The following is a 22,866-nucleotide window of genomic DNA, read 5'->3' on the forward strand; positions in this document are numbered from 1 at the left end:
AAACTATGATATCATGATTTATAATATACCTGCTGAAGTTAATTTAGATAACTAAAATAAAGTCTAATAAATGAGTCGTTTATTATGATAGTAGATTTAATGTAAACATTGTATGTATAATAAAACAACTATGGTTTTATAGTTATAATAATTAAATTAGTTGTTACAATAATAACAGTGTTAACATTAAAAATTATATTATGCTCCATTTTTTAATTTATTGACCAATCCGCTTAAGGAATAATTACTGCTCGGATTTGTTAATGCAACAAATTGTTGTGCAACTTCTTCAGCAACCTGAAATAATACATAATTAATAATAATTCTATGATTACAAATTCAACTTGTTTTAATAAATGTATTAATCAGAAACATTTTTCTGATTCTGATTTTGATTATTTAGTAATAAGAAATATATAATGAATCAGTCATAAATCATAATAATTATATAATATAAATATTAAAGTGACTCAATTTACTTTAACTTGTGCTTCAAGAGTAGAAGCTCCCAAATGAGGAGTGGCAATAACTTTTGAATGTGAAATAAGAGTCTTAAGTTCAGAACTTTTGGGTGGTTCTTCTGTCAAAACATCCAATCCGGCACCACCACATTTTCCATCCTATTAATTTAACCAGATATTAACATCAATTGAAAAATTAAAATGCTGAATAAAATTATTCAACTCACATTCAAAGCTCTTAGAAGTGCAGCTTCATCCACAATACCACCTCTAGCTACATTAATAATCTTTACTCCTTTTTTACATTTATTGAATACATCATCATTAATCAAATCTAATTAAAATAAATAATGTTTAATATCATTTATTAATTAACATAAATGTTTAGTATAATTACTCACTTTTTGTTTGTTCAATCAAAGGTGTGTGTATAGTAATATAATCAGCAATAGGCCAAATTTGTTCTAAAGTTAATAATTCTACTCCAAATTTTGCTGCAGCTTCTTTGTTGATAAATGGATCATATCCTACAGTCTATAAATACAAAAAGTCATACATTTTATGTTATTTTATTTTAAAAATTACTGTTGTTCTTTATTGATGTACCTTCATACCAAATGCTTGCATTCTATAAGCCACTTCACGACCAATTCTACCTAAACCAAGTATACCAATAGTCTTCTCCTTGATTTCAGTCCCCATGTAGAGTTTTCTATCCCATCTTCCTTCTTTTAATGATTGACATCCTTGAGGCACATTTCTAAATGTAAAACGTTATACGTCAAGGTTAATGTTAGATTAGTAAAATAATGCGAGTATTATCCAACTGTTAACATTCTCTATAACAGGTGTCACCAATTAATATTTTTGAAGGGCTACATTAAGAATCTGAAAATTTTCCGAGGGCTATCAAAATTCTAAGTAGATATTTACATTATTTAAAAACCAATAATATTTAACAAAAATATTAGTTTACAATAATAACAAATATAATGTTGTTGTAATATGTGTTATTTAATCTTTGTCTGTGGGCCGCCATTTAGTGATTTATGCCTATAACATCTATATGATGTATTGATGTAGATCCTCACACTTTATTTAACTATAGTTTATAGTTATATTATGGTCCAGCAGAAGTTAATATCATAATGGGCCCTGCAAATACTTTATAGATACGTTATCAATTACTTTAGACATAGAAAATAGTTAGTTCTATGTAGAATCAAATTTAAAAATATATTATGTATAATAGTATATTATACTCACTACCAATTATAATTACAATTTAGGATTTTTAGTATATATTTTAAATCAAAATAAGATTGATTTTGTATTGTATAGTTTTTTTAGTATTAAATAAATTAATAAAAACTAAAAAAATAAACTTAAATGTGCCTAGTATATATGTATGTGTAATTGTACCAAGTACTATTAATACAAAATAAAAACAACATGTTTTAGTTTTTCTAACTTAAGTTGATGTCTTGATGAGTTAATTAAAAAAAAAAAAATACTAATTCTAGGTTGCATGAACAATCACTAAACATTTAATAAATCAATAGTGAATTAAAAGTCCCTTAAACATGATCTAGTGGCCTATGATTGGTTCATTAAATTTTATTGAACTAATAAAATTAATCAATTTTTCATGTAACTTAACATAAAAAATTTAAAGAATGTAATATTAATTACTTTAGTGATTACTTAGTTACATTTTTTCCTTAGATCATTGATTATGTGCTTACTTTAATATTTATTATATATTATATAATAACCATACATATTTTATGTAAAGGCTAGCTAAAAAATAATCAATTAAAAAGGTTGGTTTATTATTAGGTTCTAGGCTAATATGATCTATTGACTAAATTTAAACTTCAATTTCAATGTATAGAATATATAACAAAATTATGTTAAATAAAGATAGTTGATTTATGTCTGGTATAAGTTAAAAATATAAATAGATGTTAAAATTTAAACTTACCGAGCCAATGACAATATTAATGAACATGTCAATTCACAAGCACTATTTGAGTTTCCACCAGGAGTACTAAAATAAAAAATGATAAAGTTAGAACTACAAAAAATAATAATTATAATAAAAAGAATACAAGCATTTTAAGAAGGGGTTGATAACTATATGGGATTACTAGGTTAAATAAAATTATTTAATATGATTTTTCAAAAATGTAAGTAATAATTTAATCAAAGTAAAAATACAGTGGTTAGGTCTGGAAGCTTAAATTTCAAAGCCCTTCATAATTGCAAATAAATTTGGGGTGTTCGCCTATATGCTAAAATTATTTTATACATTTTTTTAATATTATTAAATGTTTTATAATTTATTTATTGTTTCATAAAGACTAATTAGTAAATAACATAATATAATTGTCATACAAGAATACGTGTTCCAAAAACCAACCAACCTAACGTACACTACTGGTACAGTGGTACACTACCCTGCCATAATAACATTTTCCCCAGTTAATAACCATAATGTTGAAGCTTAATAATTAGTAACAATAAAAAAAATCTAGCTGTATTAGTATACATATATTATTTTGAATAAATCTATTACAAAACTCAATATATGAAAATATGAATCCACTTTTGCTATTTGTAAAATATGCATAAACATCAATTTTTATTAAAATTTTTGAATTTTCAGTTAGTTATCAAAGTACCCTAAACTCGGGAAAATTAAATTGGTAATATATTATTCACACTTATTGCTACAAGTTAATAACATTTAAATTAAATTCAACTATGTTTGGAAATCTTAAAATAAATTTAAAATTGTACTTGTATTATTAAAAGATAATAAATTGTACAATATACTAAACATTTTATTTAAAAATCATATTATAATGCATGCTTAAACAAATTAATTATACATATTTAAATTGGTGTGAAAAATTGATTTAATGGTTTGAATTATTTATAGTTGATAATATGTCATTTAAAAATAATTAAATAACACAAGCAAATCTAAAATATAATATTAAATAGTAATATAAAATTAATACAATTATTTTTTATTACAAAAACCATTTTAGATGATACATTAAAAATACATTTTAATTTTCAACTTAAAATATGATAAAATCATAAATCATTGTACAAAAATGATAATTGTATTGGTAATTAAATACTCAACAAATATTAACAAGTAGGTTAGGTATCTATGTAATAGATTGTTATTAATGAAAAATTAACACTTCAATTGGGCACATCAAACACTTTAAAATCTTTAGATATGTATTATGTTACTATAAATTATATTTTTATCTACCAAGACCAATGTATGATATTAATATGTATCTATTATAATCTTTTTAATTACTAAAATGTTTGAAAAAATCACAATAATTAACATCAGACACATAGCTAAATTTTATCTGAAATTAGATATGACTAACCACTTAAAAATATATTATTAAAATTATTAAATATGTTAATATGTATTAACTTGTAAGCATATTTATACAACTAATTCAAGTGGCATTTATTAAGTTAATCATTTATACATTTTAATTAATGTTAGTATTTAATAAATAAAAAAATTAAATGATTATATTATATTATATTATATGAAATTTGTTATCTGTATATATATATGAAGCCACAGATAGAAACTAGCAAGTTATCGAGCATACATAAGTGGGCCATATTAAATTTTAATCATTAAACTATTATAATTTATAAGCAATTACAAAGGGTTCTAGGACTGGCAAACATTTCTCCAAAATCAGAATTGAACATAACTTTTTGTTATAACTATTGGAAATGCAACTATCAAAATTATATAATTTTTTAATTATGTTTTTACAAAAAGAACAATATCAATTTTTCAAATTTTGGTTCATTTACCAATTTTTTTGAAAATTTCTCTTGGATTTTTTTTGAAAAAAAAATTGATATATCTGATTATTATACTGGTGCCTTAAATTAACAAACTGATGTCTACATTGATTACTTACATATGATAAATACATTACTTACTAGATATAATAAAAATTATATTAGGTTATACAATTCAACTTTGAACTTACTTTAGGACTAATATTCCTGCATCAGTTGCAGCATTTAAATCAATATTGTCAACACCTGTTCCAGCTCTCCCAATAACTTTAAGGCCATACTGGGCTCCAGCTTCTATTACTTCCTTAGTTACTTTTGTATCTGAACGAACAACCAATCCTTCATATAATCCATCCTGAGATATTAAGTTATTTGAATTAAATTATTTTTTTCCATGATAATTATTATATTTAAGAATTTACCACACTATTTTAAATAAAACTTATGTTAAATACAAATTATATAAATAAATAGGTACTTTAGGTAAATTGTATAAATTATAATGAGGCTGACTGCAGTAAGACTGAACTACTTGCAGAAGCTAAAAGGAAATCACTTTATAGTAATTTATTTAGTAGACAACAGACTACATCAGAAAATACTAAATTATTTTTTGTGCTACCACCATTATATGTTACAGATCAAACCTACACCTAAAATGACTAAAAATAGAACTACAAAAATGTCAAAATAAATTTATTTCAAAACTATAAGGCAGTAAAATATTATTTTATCTATATTTCTCATACTAAAATTTAAGATCTACCACTCTAAGCTGATTAAAAAAATACTGTTAAACCAAATTACCTAAAGATTAAAAACTAGAAAAAAAAATTAAATACCTATTTACAATATTATATGATATTATGAGCAATAGGTATGCACACACTATAAGACAGAGGACACAATATAATTATTTTACATTACCTATGTACCTAATTATAGCTTTACTAAGTTACATACAAAATTGATTATTTCATTGGATCATTAGACCAGTAGGTAATAATATGTAAAGTGATTGATAATGCAAACCGGCATTAAAATTTAGTACTTGATTACTACGGTATAATAAATGACGAAATAGTAATTAAAATATTACCTTTAACTCTGCTATAAGAGCATCAGTTGGCAATTTGTATTTTGATTGAACTTGAATACCATTTTTTTCAAGAAGTGTAGCACAAGAAGGATCACAGGCATCGCTGATGAGTACCTTTTTTATGGACACACGCGGACTGGACATGTTTGCCGATGAGTGTATGAGACAAGAGTGAAGAGTGACAAAAGTGATATACGAATGTCGATTGTCGAATACACTGAATGTGCTGTTCACTGTTGTCTGTTGCCTCCGAGTGTATTGACTATCGAGAGTGAACAATAAAGTGGTCGAACTGGTTTGGACGACACGAGTGGTGAGTGGTTCTAAATCTCTACAGACGGCAGTTTTTGTCTTTTTTACGATCGAGCAATTTCAATTGGTATTTCTTATCGAAGAGACGAAGTATATTACTATATTCATAAGTATAGTAATAAGTATAGGTACTAATTATTTGCAATCTTAAATTTTAACTCGATTATTTTTATAATCACTTTTGATAAAAATAATCTTTTTTTTTCAATTGGTTTGGTCTTTGACCCAAGTATCATAATTATTTTATTACGATGCACATGATTATTATATATTATACATATTGTATGGAACCATATGTAGAATTATGTAGAATTATTAAAGAAATGATAAATTGATTAACATAATAATATTAATTACTATATACATATATATATAGTGTATAATCAGAACAGATATAGAATAAACCAAGCATTTTTTTTGCTAAAGAACATATTTACTTTAAAAAAATGTTTTTGTGATTTTCAAAATTACCTACATACCTATACCTACGTACCTATATATAAAGCTTTAAACTGCTTACTATACTATAGTTTGCCTAATATTTAGGAAATGTATAAATGTTTTTAAAGTGATATTATTAACATTTTGTAATGAGTACCTAATGATATGTTTTTATAGTTTTTATTTATTCCTAAGAAATATTAAATTATATATTCTACTATTGTATCACTGTATCAGTATTGTTAAATATCTGAGTACCAGTATTTAAATACTTTAATTAAAAATTTAAATGTATACTTTTATTTTTAAACTAATAATATACAATATTTTAAATATTTACAAATTTGATATTGGTTCCAAACTACCTATATTTTATGGTACATTAAAGAATATTTATAGATAGATATTACAGTAATAGAAAAAGAAATAAAAATCTTATTTCTTAGGTTTACTTTTCAATATCCATTTTACATTGGTATAAAAAAAAACTGTTTATATTCATTACGTAATTATTTTTTTTTACTTCACGCGCTTGACGTAGATAAAATGCATTCATGTAAAATAATTTTTTTATGATTTTTTGAGAAATCTTAGAATTATTTTACTTATTACAAATATTAAAGAGAATAATATTTTTTAAGGTTTTACATATTGATTTTATATTTTATTATTACTCGACATTTGGACTTAAAAATATAAAGAAAATAATTGGTAAATTTAATTAGATACTAGATTGACATATTTTTTTTGAAAATAATGCATTTTACATTTATTATATTATTAGTATTAATTTGTTATTATCATATATATTTATATCATATTATATCAAATTATGTTACAAACTAATAATGTAACTTACAATTTAATAACACATTTCTGATATTTTGTAAATACCGTATTACAGTAAAAATAGGTTCAAAGTAATCATATAGTATAAATATATTATAAATAAATAATATCTTAAAATAAATTAAAAATATCATTGCTGGGCACTGGCGGCTTGAGTTTTCAAACTCAAGGAGCAAGTTTCAAAACAATCCACCCATCCACTAACTAAATTTAATGAGACCAATGTAATATTTTTAGGTTCTTCTTTAGTTAAATTTTTCATTAACTTTTAGATTTTATGATATAGATACAATTATTTTCACTTGAATCTTGAATGATCAATTTTCTGTTATAAATTATGATTAAACCTGTTCAATTTAAAACATTTTTTCTTCTTCATTTTCGGGGCAGGAGCAGTCGTTCCTAGTATTCTTATAACATTAGTCGCCCCTGTTGCTGGGTACAGTAAAATCCATAATAATATAATATACGTAAAAGTTTTTAAGTTTCCACAAATAATGTTTTTAAATTATAACAATATAATTAATGTTGTTATTTATTTATAAATTAATTAATTTATTGTGACGTATTTACTAAATAAAATGTTTGGCTATTGTTTATTTATACTTAATAATGTTTAAGTACCACGTATTAGGTGCCAATTCTAAAATAATTGCCAATATATAAGAAATAACATGTATTTTGCGCCACATCTAAAAATGTATTTTAGTAATTAGCCCCACGACAGAAAATGAAATGGAATATTTAATCTGCGCCACACTTTTAAGCTTCAATTGTTGAAATTTAATTATACTTATATACATTTATTTATAATTATAATATGACTGACTTTTATATGTTTTTTTAATAACAGAAATTGTATTTAAATTAAATAATTTTCTAGAAATGTATAACTAAAAAAACAATATGTTCATCTGTTAAAAGGATTGTTTAGTTTTTTAAAAGTGATGCAAATTACAATTTGAATAAGGCGAATAATGGTTTACACTACAATTTTTGAAGGTACAAGATGGCGCCGATTACATAATGCCCTTTTATTGAGTTTTATCTGGAGCAAACTATTACCTTAAAAAGTGATATAAATTACCAATAATTAATTTTCAATTGTAGCGCAAATTACATAAGTATTTTTTTCTTTAGTTTGTTTTTGACGCAAATTACATTCGCCCCGTTTTTCATATGCAATTACTTATCAATTATCAATGAATTCAAATTCAACATGTAATCCATTACGGCAGCGTTTCCCAAATAGTGGGTCGCGACCCACTACCGGGCCACGAAAATATAATACCGGGTCGCAGAATTTAATAAAATTTTCATATTAAATTTTATTATTTATCATTTGAACTTTTTAGTAAAAATAAATTCATTATTATATTGTTGTTATTAAGTAACGCTCCAATTTTATTATAAGATTCTATGTGGACATTAAAATGTGTTTTATTTTGCCTTTTTTTACACAATGATAAATGTAAAATATTTTGGTGGGTCACGAAGAGAAAAAATATTAATAACCGAGCCAGCTCAAACAAGAGTTTGGGAAACGCTGCATTACTGTAACCAATGGCATAACTATGGGGGAGGCAATGGGCCATGCCCCTCCATCGGCTATATCAACTTAATATAAAAATTAATTATTATGTTCTTTAGTATTTTGGGTTTGCCTCCCTCTATTTTAACATTACCTCTATTTCATATTTTCCAATTTTTTTTTTTATTTTCAAAGTTAAGTAGGATTATCATAAACCAAATATTGGAAAATAATACGTTAATTTCTATCGTTTTTCTTTGAGATATTTAACGTTTGGAAAGCTGACGGGACTTGTTTGAGACGCATTGATTAAGAACCAAAAAATAATCCGTGACACTTTCAACGATGGATATATATATATATGTCATATAAAGTGGTAAAGTTGCAACTAAGGTGGATATATATATATATATATATCCACATTGGATGCAACAAAAGTGAACGATAATATGATAATAAAAATGGCCAAAGGATCTTGGCAAATGGAAAACGTTGGTATTCTTGGTATAGTATCGTGTTAAGCCTTAAAATTTGTTTATAATTTAAAAGTTCAAGTAAGATTATATTAAGCTATTTGTATGAAGAAAAGTTACTAACGAAAAATGATGGGTACAAACCAGTTAAACACTTTATTGCAAGGCGTAAATAGCTTATGTTTATATATTATATATAAAAGGTACATACGTTAAATAAGTCACTAATTTTACTTTCAAATTTTTAATTGAGTATTTAACGTTAAACCTGTTTGAATATTTTGTTTAATTTTATTTTCTAAAATGTTGAGGGGAAAGTTATCATCGATAAGGGAGAATAATATTTTTAATGAAAAGATAACTGAAGAGAAATGTATGCATTTTTTAAATAAATAGGAGGTAGGTACATGTTTTATTCTTATAATACAAATATATATTACTAACGACACTAACATATAGGAACTTTAAATTATAACAATGGAAACGGGTATAAATATTTAATGCATGTAAAATATATCTATACGACTATATACATATATCAACTTATTATAATTATCATTATTCATTTTATCTATTTACTATTTTTATGATAAATAAAAGTCATAGGTATACTCTAACAAATATCCTTGAATCAGTGACCCCTAAGAACCCTATATTTTTTTTTAAATACTGCAACTTCAAAAATTGAAGTAACTCAAAACATTCAACAGAATTCAATTAAAAATATATATATATTATATGTATGTCAATATGTGTGTCATATTCATGTTATACGTTTTTTATAATAATAAATAATATTTTATAATAGTACATACGCTATTGATCTTTTACATTGAGAAAAAAACTACTGAACAGATTAGGCTGAATATTGGAATACAGATAATTATTTTATTATAACGTAGGCGTCCGTTATAAGAAAGGATTTTTGAAAATTGAACTTTTAAAGTGGTGAAATAGGAGTTAAACACAATTTAACCAAGCTTATACTTCTAGTATATACATATATATATCATATTTATATAGGCGAAAGTTGTCAGTTAATAATTATTAATAACGTTTTGCGAATAATAAATAATAAAAAAAATAATATTTTTTATTGGTTTGTTATAAATTATCACTAATAGCTTAGATATAAGTATTTTATATTACAACGTAGTATATTTATATATATGATACACGTAATATGCCTATATATTATAATAGCATAAATTATAATATTATTTTTATCTATTTTTAAAAGAAAAAGGTTTATTTACAATATGTATTTTAAAAAGTGTTGTACTATTTACAATAAGCAAATGAGATTATAATGATACAAGTATAGGAGTAAGATCAGGAGAGGGGAAGACGCCTATTGGCACATCGAAATATTATATTATAAAAAAAAAGTAGATTTGTATATATTAAAAAAAGTTTGATCATATGCCTTATCATCCTCTTCATGCAAATCTTAAATATACCTCTACCGGCTCCACCAATAAGCAATACCTAGCTATTGTTATTACTTATTACTTATTAGTTACTATATGACACTACCGCTATAATAAACCGTAACTAATGTTAAACTGCAAATGTTCATTCATTTATAAGCATAAATAAAAGTTAAAATAGGTACCTAGGCACCTAGCTAATTAGTAAATACTAAATAATAATTTCTAATATAACTTTTAATAATTTCCTAAAGTACCTAACTAGTAAGCCGCGCAAGACATGAATCTATTGTATATAGTTATAGACATAAATAATTAGACTTGGCTCCCGAGGCCAATTTACCGTCACGTTGTAGTATTATATGTTTGTCGTGTTCATATTTTATAGATAGAGCAATCAACGCTGACCAGCTGCCGCAAAGTGTTCAATACGACAGTATATTATATTAACAATAGTCGATAGTCCCTAATATCCTTTAATTTCCTTAAGGTATTAAGAGGTAACATTTTTGTGTTTTATGATTTGTGATAGCCATGGCAACTACTGAAAAATTGCAGGTTGACGTAAGGTGAACAGGTCTTATTGTTCGTATAGGCCTATAAGCTTATAAGATATATCTCAAATAAGAGTAACCTTAGGTGGCGATTGATTTTTGTCTACGGTTCTATTAGACCCCAACCAGCAATTAAATCGGTTTTCATCGATTTTCATAGTCAACTTTCGTTTTGGACATCGAACAATTGTTTTACCGCACGTAATAAAATTATCAAGCGCAGGGACAAAATGTATTTACTTAAAAATTTATAAAAAGGGGGAAAGTAGGTAACCACTCCAAATATATTTTATAGGTAGTATCGAGGGTACCTTTTCATTTCTTATAGCCACTGTAATGTATATTTGTCAATTTTGAATTTAATGATTCAATGATGAATAATCATTTTGCATAATATACGATTCTAAGCGAAGACGATATGTAAGCCTATATTATTAATAAAATATTTCATACAATTTTTGAATATTGCTATTAAAGTAATTTATATTTCTATTAGTATTATTTGTACGTATTTTTTTTTTATTAAATCTATTATTTATTTAATTACTATAATAATTAATAGTATACTATTATAAATATTAAAATATTTATATAATTTAATATAATTATAAATTGTTGATTAAATAGCCGACTTATCGTAGAGGGTGAGTGTGTTTGAGTATAAATGAGCAATAGCTTAAAATTAATTTAAATATATAAAAAAATATTATTTTTGTATATAAAATATAATAGTAGAATATACTAAAGTTTTAGGTACCAACGGTTGAATTACAATAAAATGTCAAGATAATTAAAATTGCCATTCTTTTTAAATTATTTTGTTCGTGTTATGTTCGTGATCTCATTAAAATTTAAACATCAATTTCTTATGAAAAAAAAAGTTAAAATAATTGTTTTTGAATTGCAACAAAATAAAATATCGATTTGATAAAAACTGTTTTTGCGTAAAAAGTCCCGTTTTTATTTTTTTGGGGGGGGTTTTTATTTTCGTTTACCAATTAGCAATATGTAATATATATAGTGTATAACGTAAAAAAAAATATTTAATAATTTTACTATAGTATTATAATACCTATTAGGTCGTACATACTACATAGGTGATAAGTGTAATATTATTGGTAAATACGATGGATGGATGATACAATTAACGAATAAAATAAGGGCATTCTAATATTATAATTTATATAGAATGAAATAATATTATTTTATCTCGTTTCTTAATGTTTCAGATAATAGACGGCAACACGGTTGCATACACGCTACATAGTATACCGATGACTATTGCGATGTGCCTATGTAATACCCCGTGTACCTGTAGCGTAAGACCAATGACAATAATTAACTTTATATATCTATACTATAGTTTATTAATTATAATGTATAGTAACTGGTAAGACCATACAATAATAAATCATTTAAATTAATTTTCAAAATGTTGTGAATCTTAGAGAAAAATATTATAATTTAATAATCAGTGGAGGATGTGTTTAATCATCCATCATCGACTATAGACGCTTGTAATCAATTTACACTAAAATTTACCCCTAGTCCCTAAATATATATAACAAGCATATGTAATCTAACCAAAATAAAGATATTATTTGTACTATTTCAAGCAGTACAAAATATATTTTTTTCGTATTTAAAAATATTGTGTGTATAAAATATAATAATAGTTTTAAATTACAACAAAATAACTAAAATCATTATTCTTTTATTGAATATTATCTAATAATCTATATCGAATTAAAAAATCAATAAAAAAAATGTGTATATTATTTAAATTTTTGGTTATAAAAATGTATTGTTTAATAATAATAATTGTTTAACAACAAAATAATTTGTAAAATTTGAACTTAAAACTTTAAAAAAAAATTATTTTGACCATGCATTTTGTACAAAATAACAACTTATTAGAAACTTCATAAGTACAAGGTATTAGGTATTAGGTTCTATTTATAGATCTTACAGGATTAATCTATCGTATTTATTACATTTTTAATATTTATACCTATAATATTGGAAAATTTCAATGTTATTTTTAAAGTTTTTCTTAGGTATTGCAATTTACAGAAACAGAAACATATGAAACTATCAAGGGTCATCTTGCATTTGATGTATCATGTATCGAATAGTATTCCTTATCAAAAATTGTAAATATTAATGAACCAAAATTGTTTTTATTTATATGAATTGAGCATATAGTAATGAGTTAATTAAGAGAAAATCCTTAAAAAAGTCATTATATTACTTATGTTAAAAAATACCTATATTTATTTAATTATCAATAAACGTTTAATTTATTAGTGCTTAAAAGTCGATCGTCATCATAGTACATCATATATATCTACCTACTATTTATAATACAATTATTATACAATACTATTTTAATACCTTTTGGTACAGTTGTTTTCTAAGCCACGTGGGTTCAACGGTTTTTAACTGTTGCCCTTTATTTTCGTGCGTGTTTTACATTTTATAAATCTGAATACAAGAAAAGAATGGAATTCTTTGGAGTTCAAAGTTTCAGACTTCAGGTTTCAGTTTTACAAAATAATCTGTGTATATGTGTGAAATGCAGCGAACAGCATAAAATAGAAGATTGCCATAACCATAAGAAAAAAAAATTAAAAGATAAATTTGCAAACTGTTGTGAATTACATATCATAAACTGGCAGTGTTACTCTGCATATGAAAAAAAACGGAAGAAAGGACACGCCCAAAAAGGTTTCTATAATACAACGCGTATTCAACAAAAATCAGTGAAAACCATCGCAGTGACCATCTCTTACGTTGTGATAATTGCAATTCTTCTAATTATAACATAACACCCCAAAAGTCATTATCAACAATAACAGTCCAAAAAATTGATTCCACATTAATGGGTGTGATATCCAGGATATCTTAACTGATTTAACATAACGAAATTGTTAAAAACATCTGACTATATATATATATAAACATTATGAACCAAGTACCTAAATTAGTGATTTGGATCCAGTATAACCATTGAATTCGTTATTTTTTCAAAATAATGCACGCCTAATATTAGCCATAAATTATAATTAACTTTTATTTTCCTGAGCAATCGTTGATATTTTGAAAATATTAAGATAGGTGTTAGATCTAACTTTTGTTTAAAATCCAAATATTAAATAATAGGTGCAATTATTTACTAATTCTTTTAGAGGCTATATTATTTTAATTTTGTTTAACTTGATTTTTATTATTATCAAAATCTTAAACATATATTAAATAACAAGATAACCAATAGAAATTTGGGAGAAGTGTAATCTTTAAGAAACTTAATTTCTATACATACTACCGTACTTGTATCTATATCTATTTAAATACAATATATGATATATGAATAATAATTATTTAATGCACACCAAATACAATAGTTTACATGAATTATTGCTATTTTAAACAAGCTAAAATAGGTAGGTACAGTTTGAAAATGTTGGTGCGAATACCTGAAAGCATTAGGTACAAATATACTATATAATATTAAATAACTTAAAAAAAATGTTTCTATTACCTTGACACACGATATATATATTTTAAATTACATGCACGTGCGCGTTAATAAAACTAAGTATTTGTCATCGCAATATTAAAAGATCAGCTGACGAACGTCATTTATTTTACAAATTAATTTTAGTAAGCCATTTGCAATAATTCGTAAACTCAACATTCTAGTGAAATCGTATTCTGCATTTTTGCTAATATGCAAAATCTTTTTTATACGAGTGTTTTATTTTTATTATCTCGGTACTTTTTACTGACTACTTCCACAACTTGTTATACATAGACGAATACCGTCGTATTCCGTACAAGTGTATATCTAACTTACGTATGTAATATGAATTATACCCATAATTTATTATAGATTAAATAACACTAGTGTTTTTCTATAATCTATATTGGATTACAGTATAGGTAGCACTTATAATAGTTCAAGCTGTTTAATGTATTGTGAATATCAAATTACTCAAAAAGTCAAAAATGTCGAATAAATATTTTGAAAGTAATGTTAAATATAGTAAAGCAACCTACTTATAATCATACATAATATCCATGTAAAATAATAATATTGTTTAAATGCTTGGTGCAATTATAATACAATAACAAAATACTATCAAATATTTAGTATCATAATATTTATTTTAGAAATATTCAAATGCATTTGAATTAGATTTGAATTTAGTTATTAAACAATATGTATTAGAATACGTTTCTGTTATTTGGGACCCTCCTTTACTCCCGATACATGATTACTGCAGTACTTACTACAGACGATTTATACATTTTTTGTTAATATAATATTATTAAATAGTAAACTTAAAAAAAAAAAAATGGGGGAAAATGTCCACATCAAAAATATACTGGGAGAAAAATGTCCGCGTTTCATAAAATGTACCAATTTTTACTCGACTCAATTTTTAAATAATTGTTAAATTTATTTTTAGCTGTAACACTCGTATTATAAAATATTGATTGCATTGTACTATAAGTGCCTCAATTGCCTCAATATGTTTTAGTTTGTTAATATTAAATATGTAATAATATTATAAATTATAATTAATATTAACAAATATTATTTTATTTTATTTTAAACTGTAACCTATCAATTTTACCAATATATAATTTATATTTTTATAAGTTACTCCTTAATTTAATAATTATTAATTCATTAAAATTTATATAAATTTATACTTGATAAACGATTTTGATTTATTTGTACAATTTAATTTTATTAGATATAAGCAGCTAATAATAAAATATCAAATGAAGGTCTAAATAAATAATACCGTAGTTATATAATATATTATTATAAATAGTGTCTATGTCACGTTACTTAAAAACGAAAGATGAAATTTCTCAACTTTTAATACGAGTATATTTTCCCAATACTTTATTTTGTAAAGTTACAATTTCAAATTGGTGAAATTAATAGTTTGTTTTATCGATTAACCCATTTAGTAAAAATAAAGTCTGATAAAATCAATGAAACTTCAGGTACATGGAAGGACAACACATCAATTAACCAAGTTTCCTACCTTAATAGGTAACAGCATAAGGATATGTATAGACCATGTTTCACGGATAATTGGATATCCTTAGACATATACATGATATTACTAGGACGTCAAAGATCCTAATCCTTTCCACCTATTTAGATCTTCGAGAAGTTCCACATGGGACGTTGTTTACACAGTATTAATTTCTAAAGCCTAAAATATCATATGTACGTCATGTATAACTATATCTTGTGAAATACCTTCGTGCGGTCTATAACAAGATCATGTTATTTATTATCAAAAGTTGCAGATTATTTAATCTCACATTTAAAATGTTTGCCCTGCTTTTCTATAGAATTTTTATTTGGTTACTTTATAATATTTACTGAATCATGCGTTTAACGATACATTTTAAAGCTATAGGCTATGGTAATTTTCCTTGATAGCAATATATAACATTTAATTTTCATTGTTGAATTAGAAATTATTTGGACTTATACAGACCAGCGTAGCAAAATATATATATATTGATTTTACAATGGTGTATTTTTTTTGTCTGGAGACATTTTTTATTACAATAGAAAAAAGTTTTTAAATTATTATTATTTAATGAAATTATTATCATTCAATTTGAATTTAAGTAATAATAACATACATAATAATTTACTCAATGGCAAAACATTATATTCAGCACTTACTATATAACAGAGCGTATACCTATTTTCCTTTTTATTTTTAAAATATACTGGTTTATGTATAGGATAAATAAATTATAGTATATAACAAATCTAAATGATTAATTTTAACTATAAAAAAAAATTAATTCTATTTATAGGGATAAAAAGGATATTCTCCTCCAGGGAGTATATTTTAATATAGGTAAAGCGAATTCGAAGACCTGATCGAGCGGCTGAGCTCTTACTGACGGAAAGTCCCTTGTGGATAATTGCAATAAACATAGTGTAGAAATTATGGTGTACCTACCCTTTCCCGATGCAACATTGCAACATAGCATATAATTCGCAATAGTCATTATAGTACTCATATTTATATTTTTTTAATATTATTTATTCTATTGAAAATAATATATGATATAAATACATAATTTTTATTAATATGTTGTATTAATCTGTTTAGATATAAGTACCTAATTCTTCGACATTAGTTACGTGGCAGCGTCTTTTACATTCATAATTTATGAACTCATCACAGCACCAAATACATTTATTTTCACTGGATCTGTGTAAACTAAGTAAATATCCGTTGTATGCAAGTAACTTTTTACCTTTTTAGCCATTAAAAAAAATTAAATTTGACATTTTTCTATTTTTCCATTTTCTATTCAATATAACAGTTGATTAGAAACACTAGAAACAGTCAAAGCACATGTGTAATGCTGTTATTACCTTATCGAAAGTTGCAACGGTCTGTTTTGACGTATTTTATCATTTTTATTATTTCATCAAAATTCAGGTATTCGTATTACAAATACTAATATTGTAGTCGATTACGTGGTTTAATATAAAGATAGCGAAAATAGGATAACCATTAACCATACATGACTATTATATTATAATCAGAATACTAGTATGTTAGTATAACTAACCTATATACATTTAACACTAAAAATACATAGGTATAGGTAAATTGAAATATACATTGCCAAAAACACCGAATTATTTATATTATTAATCAACAAAAATTATATATTTATATCATGTAATATTTTCAATAGAATAAATAATAATAATATATAAATATGAAATAAGGGATAATATTACTGGGATATTTATAATGGAGTACGGAGATGCTTTTAACAAGGGATATTTTGATTCACGCGATTTTTTAAGGGTGCACCATTATCTAACTCGGTATAGAGCGTAAATAAAATATTATATCTATAGGTGCAGTTTTATCAAATGTAGGTGGTTCGGGAGAAGAAATCATACGAAGAGTGGGTATGGCTAAGACCACGAGAAAACAATGGTACACTAACATATTTCTCTCAATCATAAACCCTAAATTCACTGTACTTATCAACGAAGAATAGAAGCATTTGAAATGACGGCATGTAAAAGAATGCCAAAATTCTTATGGACTGACCGAATGAATCTATAATATAAAAACTTAATAATAAGCCTAAGACCGTCATTTTGATCATAATTCAGAGAAAATTTTTAAAATTCTTTAGCCACGTATAATAAGAATAAATGTTATTGAAAAAGATATAATACAAGGAAAAGTCGAAGGAAAGAGGAGCAGAGGCAGTTTTCCTATTCGTCTATTTCTCCTAATAGACCAGATTAATAAATCTCACATAAATATTAATATTAAAAAGCATTAAGAATACAATAAAAAAAAAATTGAATTAATTTAATTTAATTTATCCAATATTAGAATAATATACTTGTATGAAAGTCACAACGTTCGAAATCGAACAATGATCAAAAAAAGAAAAAAAAGGTATGTAGGTATAGCATTTAGATTATATACAATTTATTTATCAATTAAAAAATTTGTATTCATTTAAAGGTTGTAATAATCAATATAAGTACACATAAACAGATATACTTTAATAATAAACTAATGATTAACATTATTCATTAAAAAAGAAATACAATTGCTTATGTTTAGACAATACTTTATATCAAATTCCAATTGTGATAATTAGAAATAATTTGATAAATATTATCTTGTTTTCTTATTTTCTATGTCATATTAAAATTTTTTCTTATTTTATTCGTTAATTGAAATCATATATAAACTCATAATTAATAGGTACCTAATTATAAACTACAAGAAACAAAATTTAAAAAAAATGTTGCAGAGGTATCACATCTAATAATTTATATCATAGCATTTAAAATTAATACACCTATGAATTATTATGATTATAATTATTAAATTTACTATAACTTTTATATTACTGCAAGTCAGTTTCTAATTTCTAAATAATTTAAATTATTCATTATGATGCATATTATATTTCAAATTGACTAAAATAAATTAAATCAGAGTTTATTACTGATTAATTATATTATATTTATAATAAAATGTGTGTATTGCAATTTTTTAACTATTATGTTTAATGAGTATGATTAAATTAAATTAGTGTAACATATGTTAATATTGATTACATACAATACGGTTTTTATTTGGCATAGGGATGGCTATATAATATATACATTATACCTGTATAATTATTACGAATTTACAATATTTGTAACTAATTATTAGTAATTAGGTACTATATATTCTACTAATATACAGACTTATATTAAAGTTGAATTACGTATATAGTTATACAGTTTGTAAACATACTATAATAATAATACATTATTACAGATTTACAGTAAAGGTAATTAGAGATTATTTATCATATTATATTAGTAACACAAAAATAAATTATAAAATATCCTTAAAGAAACAGTACAATAACTGGTATGTACATCAGTTTCTGCTTAGGATCATTATTGTGTGCTAGCTATGATTATCATTGAATTCAAATTTAACACTAAGTATATACAATATACATATATTACCTTTTACCTACTCAATGATGAGGTTCCTCAAAACATATTAAATAGTAGTGCAATATCTTCTGTTTTAGATTTTGAGCGTTCCCTAAATTGATTTTACAATAATATATATTTTTTTAAATAAATTATCAACAGTAATATAAATAAATGATAAAATACATTTATAATAAATTACTGAATAAAGATAGACTGGTAGGCATCTCGACTTCGTCTTCCCCCGGATCATTTTTTCTATTCAACGCCCGACGATTTATCATTGAATTCAATTTAATACGTTCTTTATAGCGATTTATATTTAAATAAAAGGTACAATCGACCCATTTTTATACTATATTCTTTTAATTATTAATCGGGAAAATTAAAAAAAAGAATTAGAAGAGAATTGGTAATATTTACGATACAACTATAGAAAAAGATCGATTTTATTAATTTGTAGTAAGTAATTCAAAAAAAAAAAATTATATTTTATTTTCACTATTTATATTTATATGCATGAATGAATTTCCCATATGCTGTTGTAGTGTTGTCTTATTCAAGTTTCGAGTTTAAATATCAATGTATAAATTATTTCAAAAATAAACGGTAATAATTTTTTTACCCCCTATACACAATTTTCAATTATTACTGGTATTGACTTGTATTTTGTAAGTTAACAATAGTAATTCTGTATGGTTTATTATTTATTGTACCTGCATATATAACTATATAATAATTTTTTTTCTTCTGCTTTTAGGTCTTTCGTAGCTTTTACTAAAGATCTTTAACATTAACTTTCTGTTTCTTCAATATTTCTTCTCTTCTTAATCTTTTTTTATCCTTTGTTACTCTGTCCATCCAACGTTGACACTTGGCGTTGACGCGTTGTCTTCCTTCTAATATTTTTTATTTAGCTTGTTGGTAAATACTTCAATACTTGTTTTATCTTCCCCTCTCTTCTGCAGCGCTATATAATAATATACATAATAATATGTAAAGCCTATTCCAACTTATTTGATATTGAAAATCTTGTAAGTTGGGTTTATTGTAATTCGTAGGTATACAAACTGTTTAATTCTATGTTCTTTTTCCACTCGTAATTTTTCATTCGATCATCAAAACCAGAAGTCATTAGTTTATTCTTTAAATTAACTATACAAAATAAATATTGACTAGAATAAAATATCTAATATAGATTTAGCCTGTATTTTAAATTACCAAAACAAATAGGTACCAAACATTTAAATTTTCATGAAATGTGTCTGACTATTGTTCAAGGTTAATTTGCTTGTATAATGCATGTAACGGTAATTTACATGTCAAATGCAGCTCGTGTTTTACTATTTTAAATGTTAAAAGCGCATTAATTATTTGGACTCAGTCACTTAGACAATATAGTGATGAAAATTGTACCTATAAATACTTGTTATTTTTGATATACTTATGAGTTATTAGGCATAAGTCATATGTATTATCAATAGTAGGTCAAATACGATAATATTACAAAATGTGTGAATAATAGTATATTTTTAGTCAATTGAGTATTGACTATTAAACATACATTATGGAACAACAGACCTGTTGAGTAGGTATAGGGTATAGACACAGAATAGACAATTATAAAATATTAATATGTTCTACAGCAATAACTATGTTCAATGTTCATCTAAATAATACATTTTGTCACGGTACCTAATAGAAACTTTCTATAGTTTCTAAAACATATGATTTAGGATAAAACGTAAGGGAAAGTTAATATATATATATATGCTAATTAATACAAATAAAACTTATAATAAAATTGTAGTTATAAATGTATAGAAAACAGATACAAATAAATTAGCAATTATACGGGGGATGGAGGGTACCTATAAATGTTAAAATGTATAATATTGTTTACCTGCTATTATTTAATAATTATTAAAATAATATAGTAATATAGTACACTAACATGTGGATTATAAATCAAAAGTAAATAAACAATAAATTGTTACAATCTATAAAATATTATTATAATAGTCAAGGTATGCCACCGCGCGTAAGAATCATTATACGCAAGTAGTTTTACAAAATATTATTTATTTCTCCTATTATAAATTATAAATCGAACGGGGTTGGAGGTTAGAGTTACAATATAATTCATAGCTAATTTAACAATTTATATATACTGTAAATCAATAAATAATGCCATTATTCATAACGTAACTTTTTTTTTAATAGAATAATATCGTTATAAATGTGTAATTTACCAAACATACCTACCTGAATAATGAATTCATCCCGATTTTTTCTTTTAATAATACATTTATTAAAATTCTAATTTTTAGAATTTTTAAATACACTTATAAACCATATTTTAAAATTCTAAATATATTTGTACTACTTAGTACTAATAGCACTTAAGGAGTACACTTTAGGAATGGTTAGAAAAACGTTTTGTTGTTAAATAAGAACACCCTTTTTTCTGTTAATTATTTAATTAATAATATTTTTGAAAATTCGGATGAACCTACTTGTAATAATATAATTAAAAATTTGAACGAGTAGATTTTTAGCCATCAAGATGTTTATATTAAGGATAATAGACCGTAGTCCTTCAAAAAGGTTTTAAAAAAATAGATAGATGTAATATTGGATGTATTATTAAATACTAGAAATTGAAAAAGAAAAAAAACTCCTCAAGTAGTAAATAAATTCTTGATATTTTTAAATAAAGGTATTTAATAATTTAAAAAATTAGATTTAAAATAACTGCCTTGTTGAAGAAAAATAATGAGTGAGAAATGAGCTTGGTGAATTACTCTGTATAAATGTGGAACAACGTGAGTAATCAACTCATTACTTTTAAATGACATTTCAAATTCTTATCTACACTTCGTAGTAACGTAGGTACATTCATAATTATTTTATGGGAGGTAACTACCTTTACTACCTACATCGTACAAATGTACAATTCGTAAATGATCAAATTAAAAATTGTATTTTAGTTTTAATTTATTAATGTTATAAGTAATATTTGGACACACTAGAAATAGCATCAAAAAATGTAATCTATTATTAGTATTTTTATTTTTACTAATTATTATAATTAATTCTAACGTCAATATATGTTACAAACTTACACATTTGATCTATAAAGATTGGACATTATGTTATTATCAGTCAATAATTATAGTAATCATTTTTAATTCAACACTATATAAAGTAAAATACCAAAATATGCACATTACTGATTATATTATAGTGATTACCTAATGATTATTCATATCGAAATAATCACACCAGCACGTGTCTTACAAGTACGTAACATAGCAAA

The 22,866-nt window shown here is 24.3% G+C and overlaps 1 protein-coding gene across 1 annotated transcript; it reads right to left on the reverse strand.

Moving 5' to 3' along the window:
• Nucleotides 1-57: 57 nt before the first annotated feature.
• LOC113561158 (D-3-phosphoglycerate dehydrogenase) lies at nucleotides 58-5,756 on the reverse strand. The gene is made up of 8 exons (XM_026967419.1): nucleotides 5,422-5,756; nucleotides 4,514-4,677; nucleotides 2,446-2,511; nucleotides 1,068-1,221; nucleotides 863-995; nucleotides 689-795; nucleotides 480-620; nucleotides 58-297 (listed from the first exon to the last, which is right to left on the reverse strand). Exons 1-8 carry the CDS (start codon nucleotides 5,563-5,565, stop codon nucleotides 199-201), a joined length of 1,008 nt encoding a protein of 335 aa, XP_026823220.1. The 5' UTR covers nucleotides 5,566-5,756; the 3' UTR covers nucleotides 58-198.
• Between the last annotated feature and the right edge of the window lie 17,110 nt (nucleotides 5,757-22,866).

Source organism: Rhopalosiphum maidis, chromosome 1 (genome assembly GCF_003676215.2).
Source record: "Rhopalosiphum maidis isolate BTI-1 chromosome 1, ASM367621v3, whole genome shotgun sequence".
NCBI lineage: Eukaryota > Metazoa > Arthropoda > Insecta > Hemiptera > Aphididae > Rhopalosiphum > Rhopalosiphum maidis.

Bases quoted from the DNA above. Each gene is read 5' to 3' on its own strand.
- LOC113561158 (XM_026967419.1), bottom strand. From the start codon at position 5,565: ATGTCCAGTCCGCGTGTGTCCATAAAAAAGGTACTCATCAGCGATGCC. The intron at 4,678-5,421 runs GTAATATTTTAA...TTAATATCTCAG, and splicing joins CTCTTATAGCAGAGTTAAAG to GATGGATTATATGAAGGATT. The intron at 1,222-2,445 runs GTAAGTTTAAAT...TTTTACATTTAG, and splicing joins TTAATATTGTCATTGGCTCG to AAATGTGCCTCAAGGATGTC.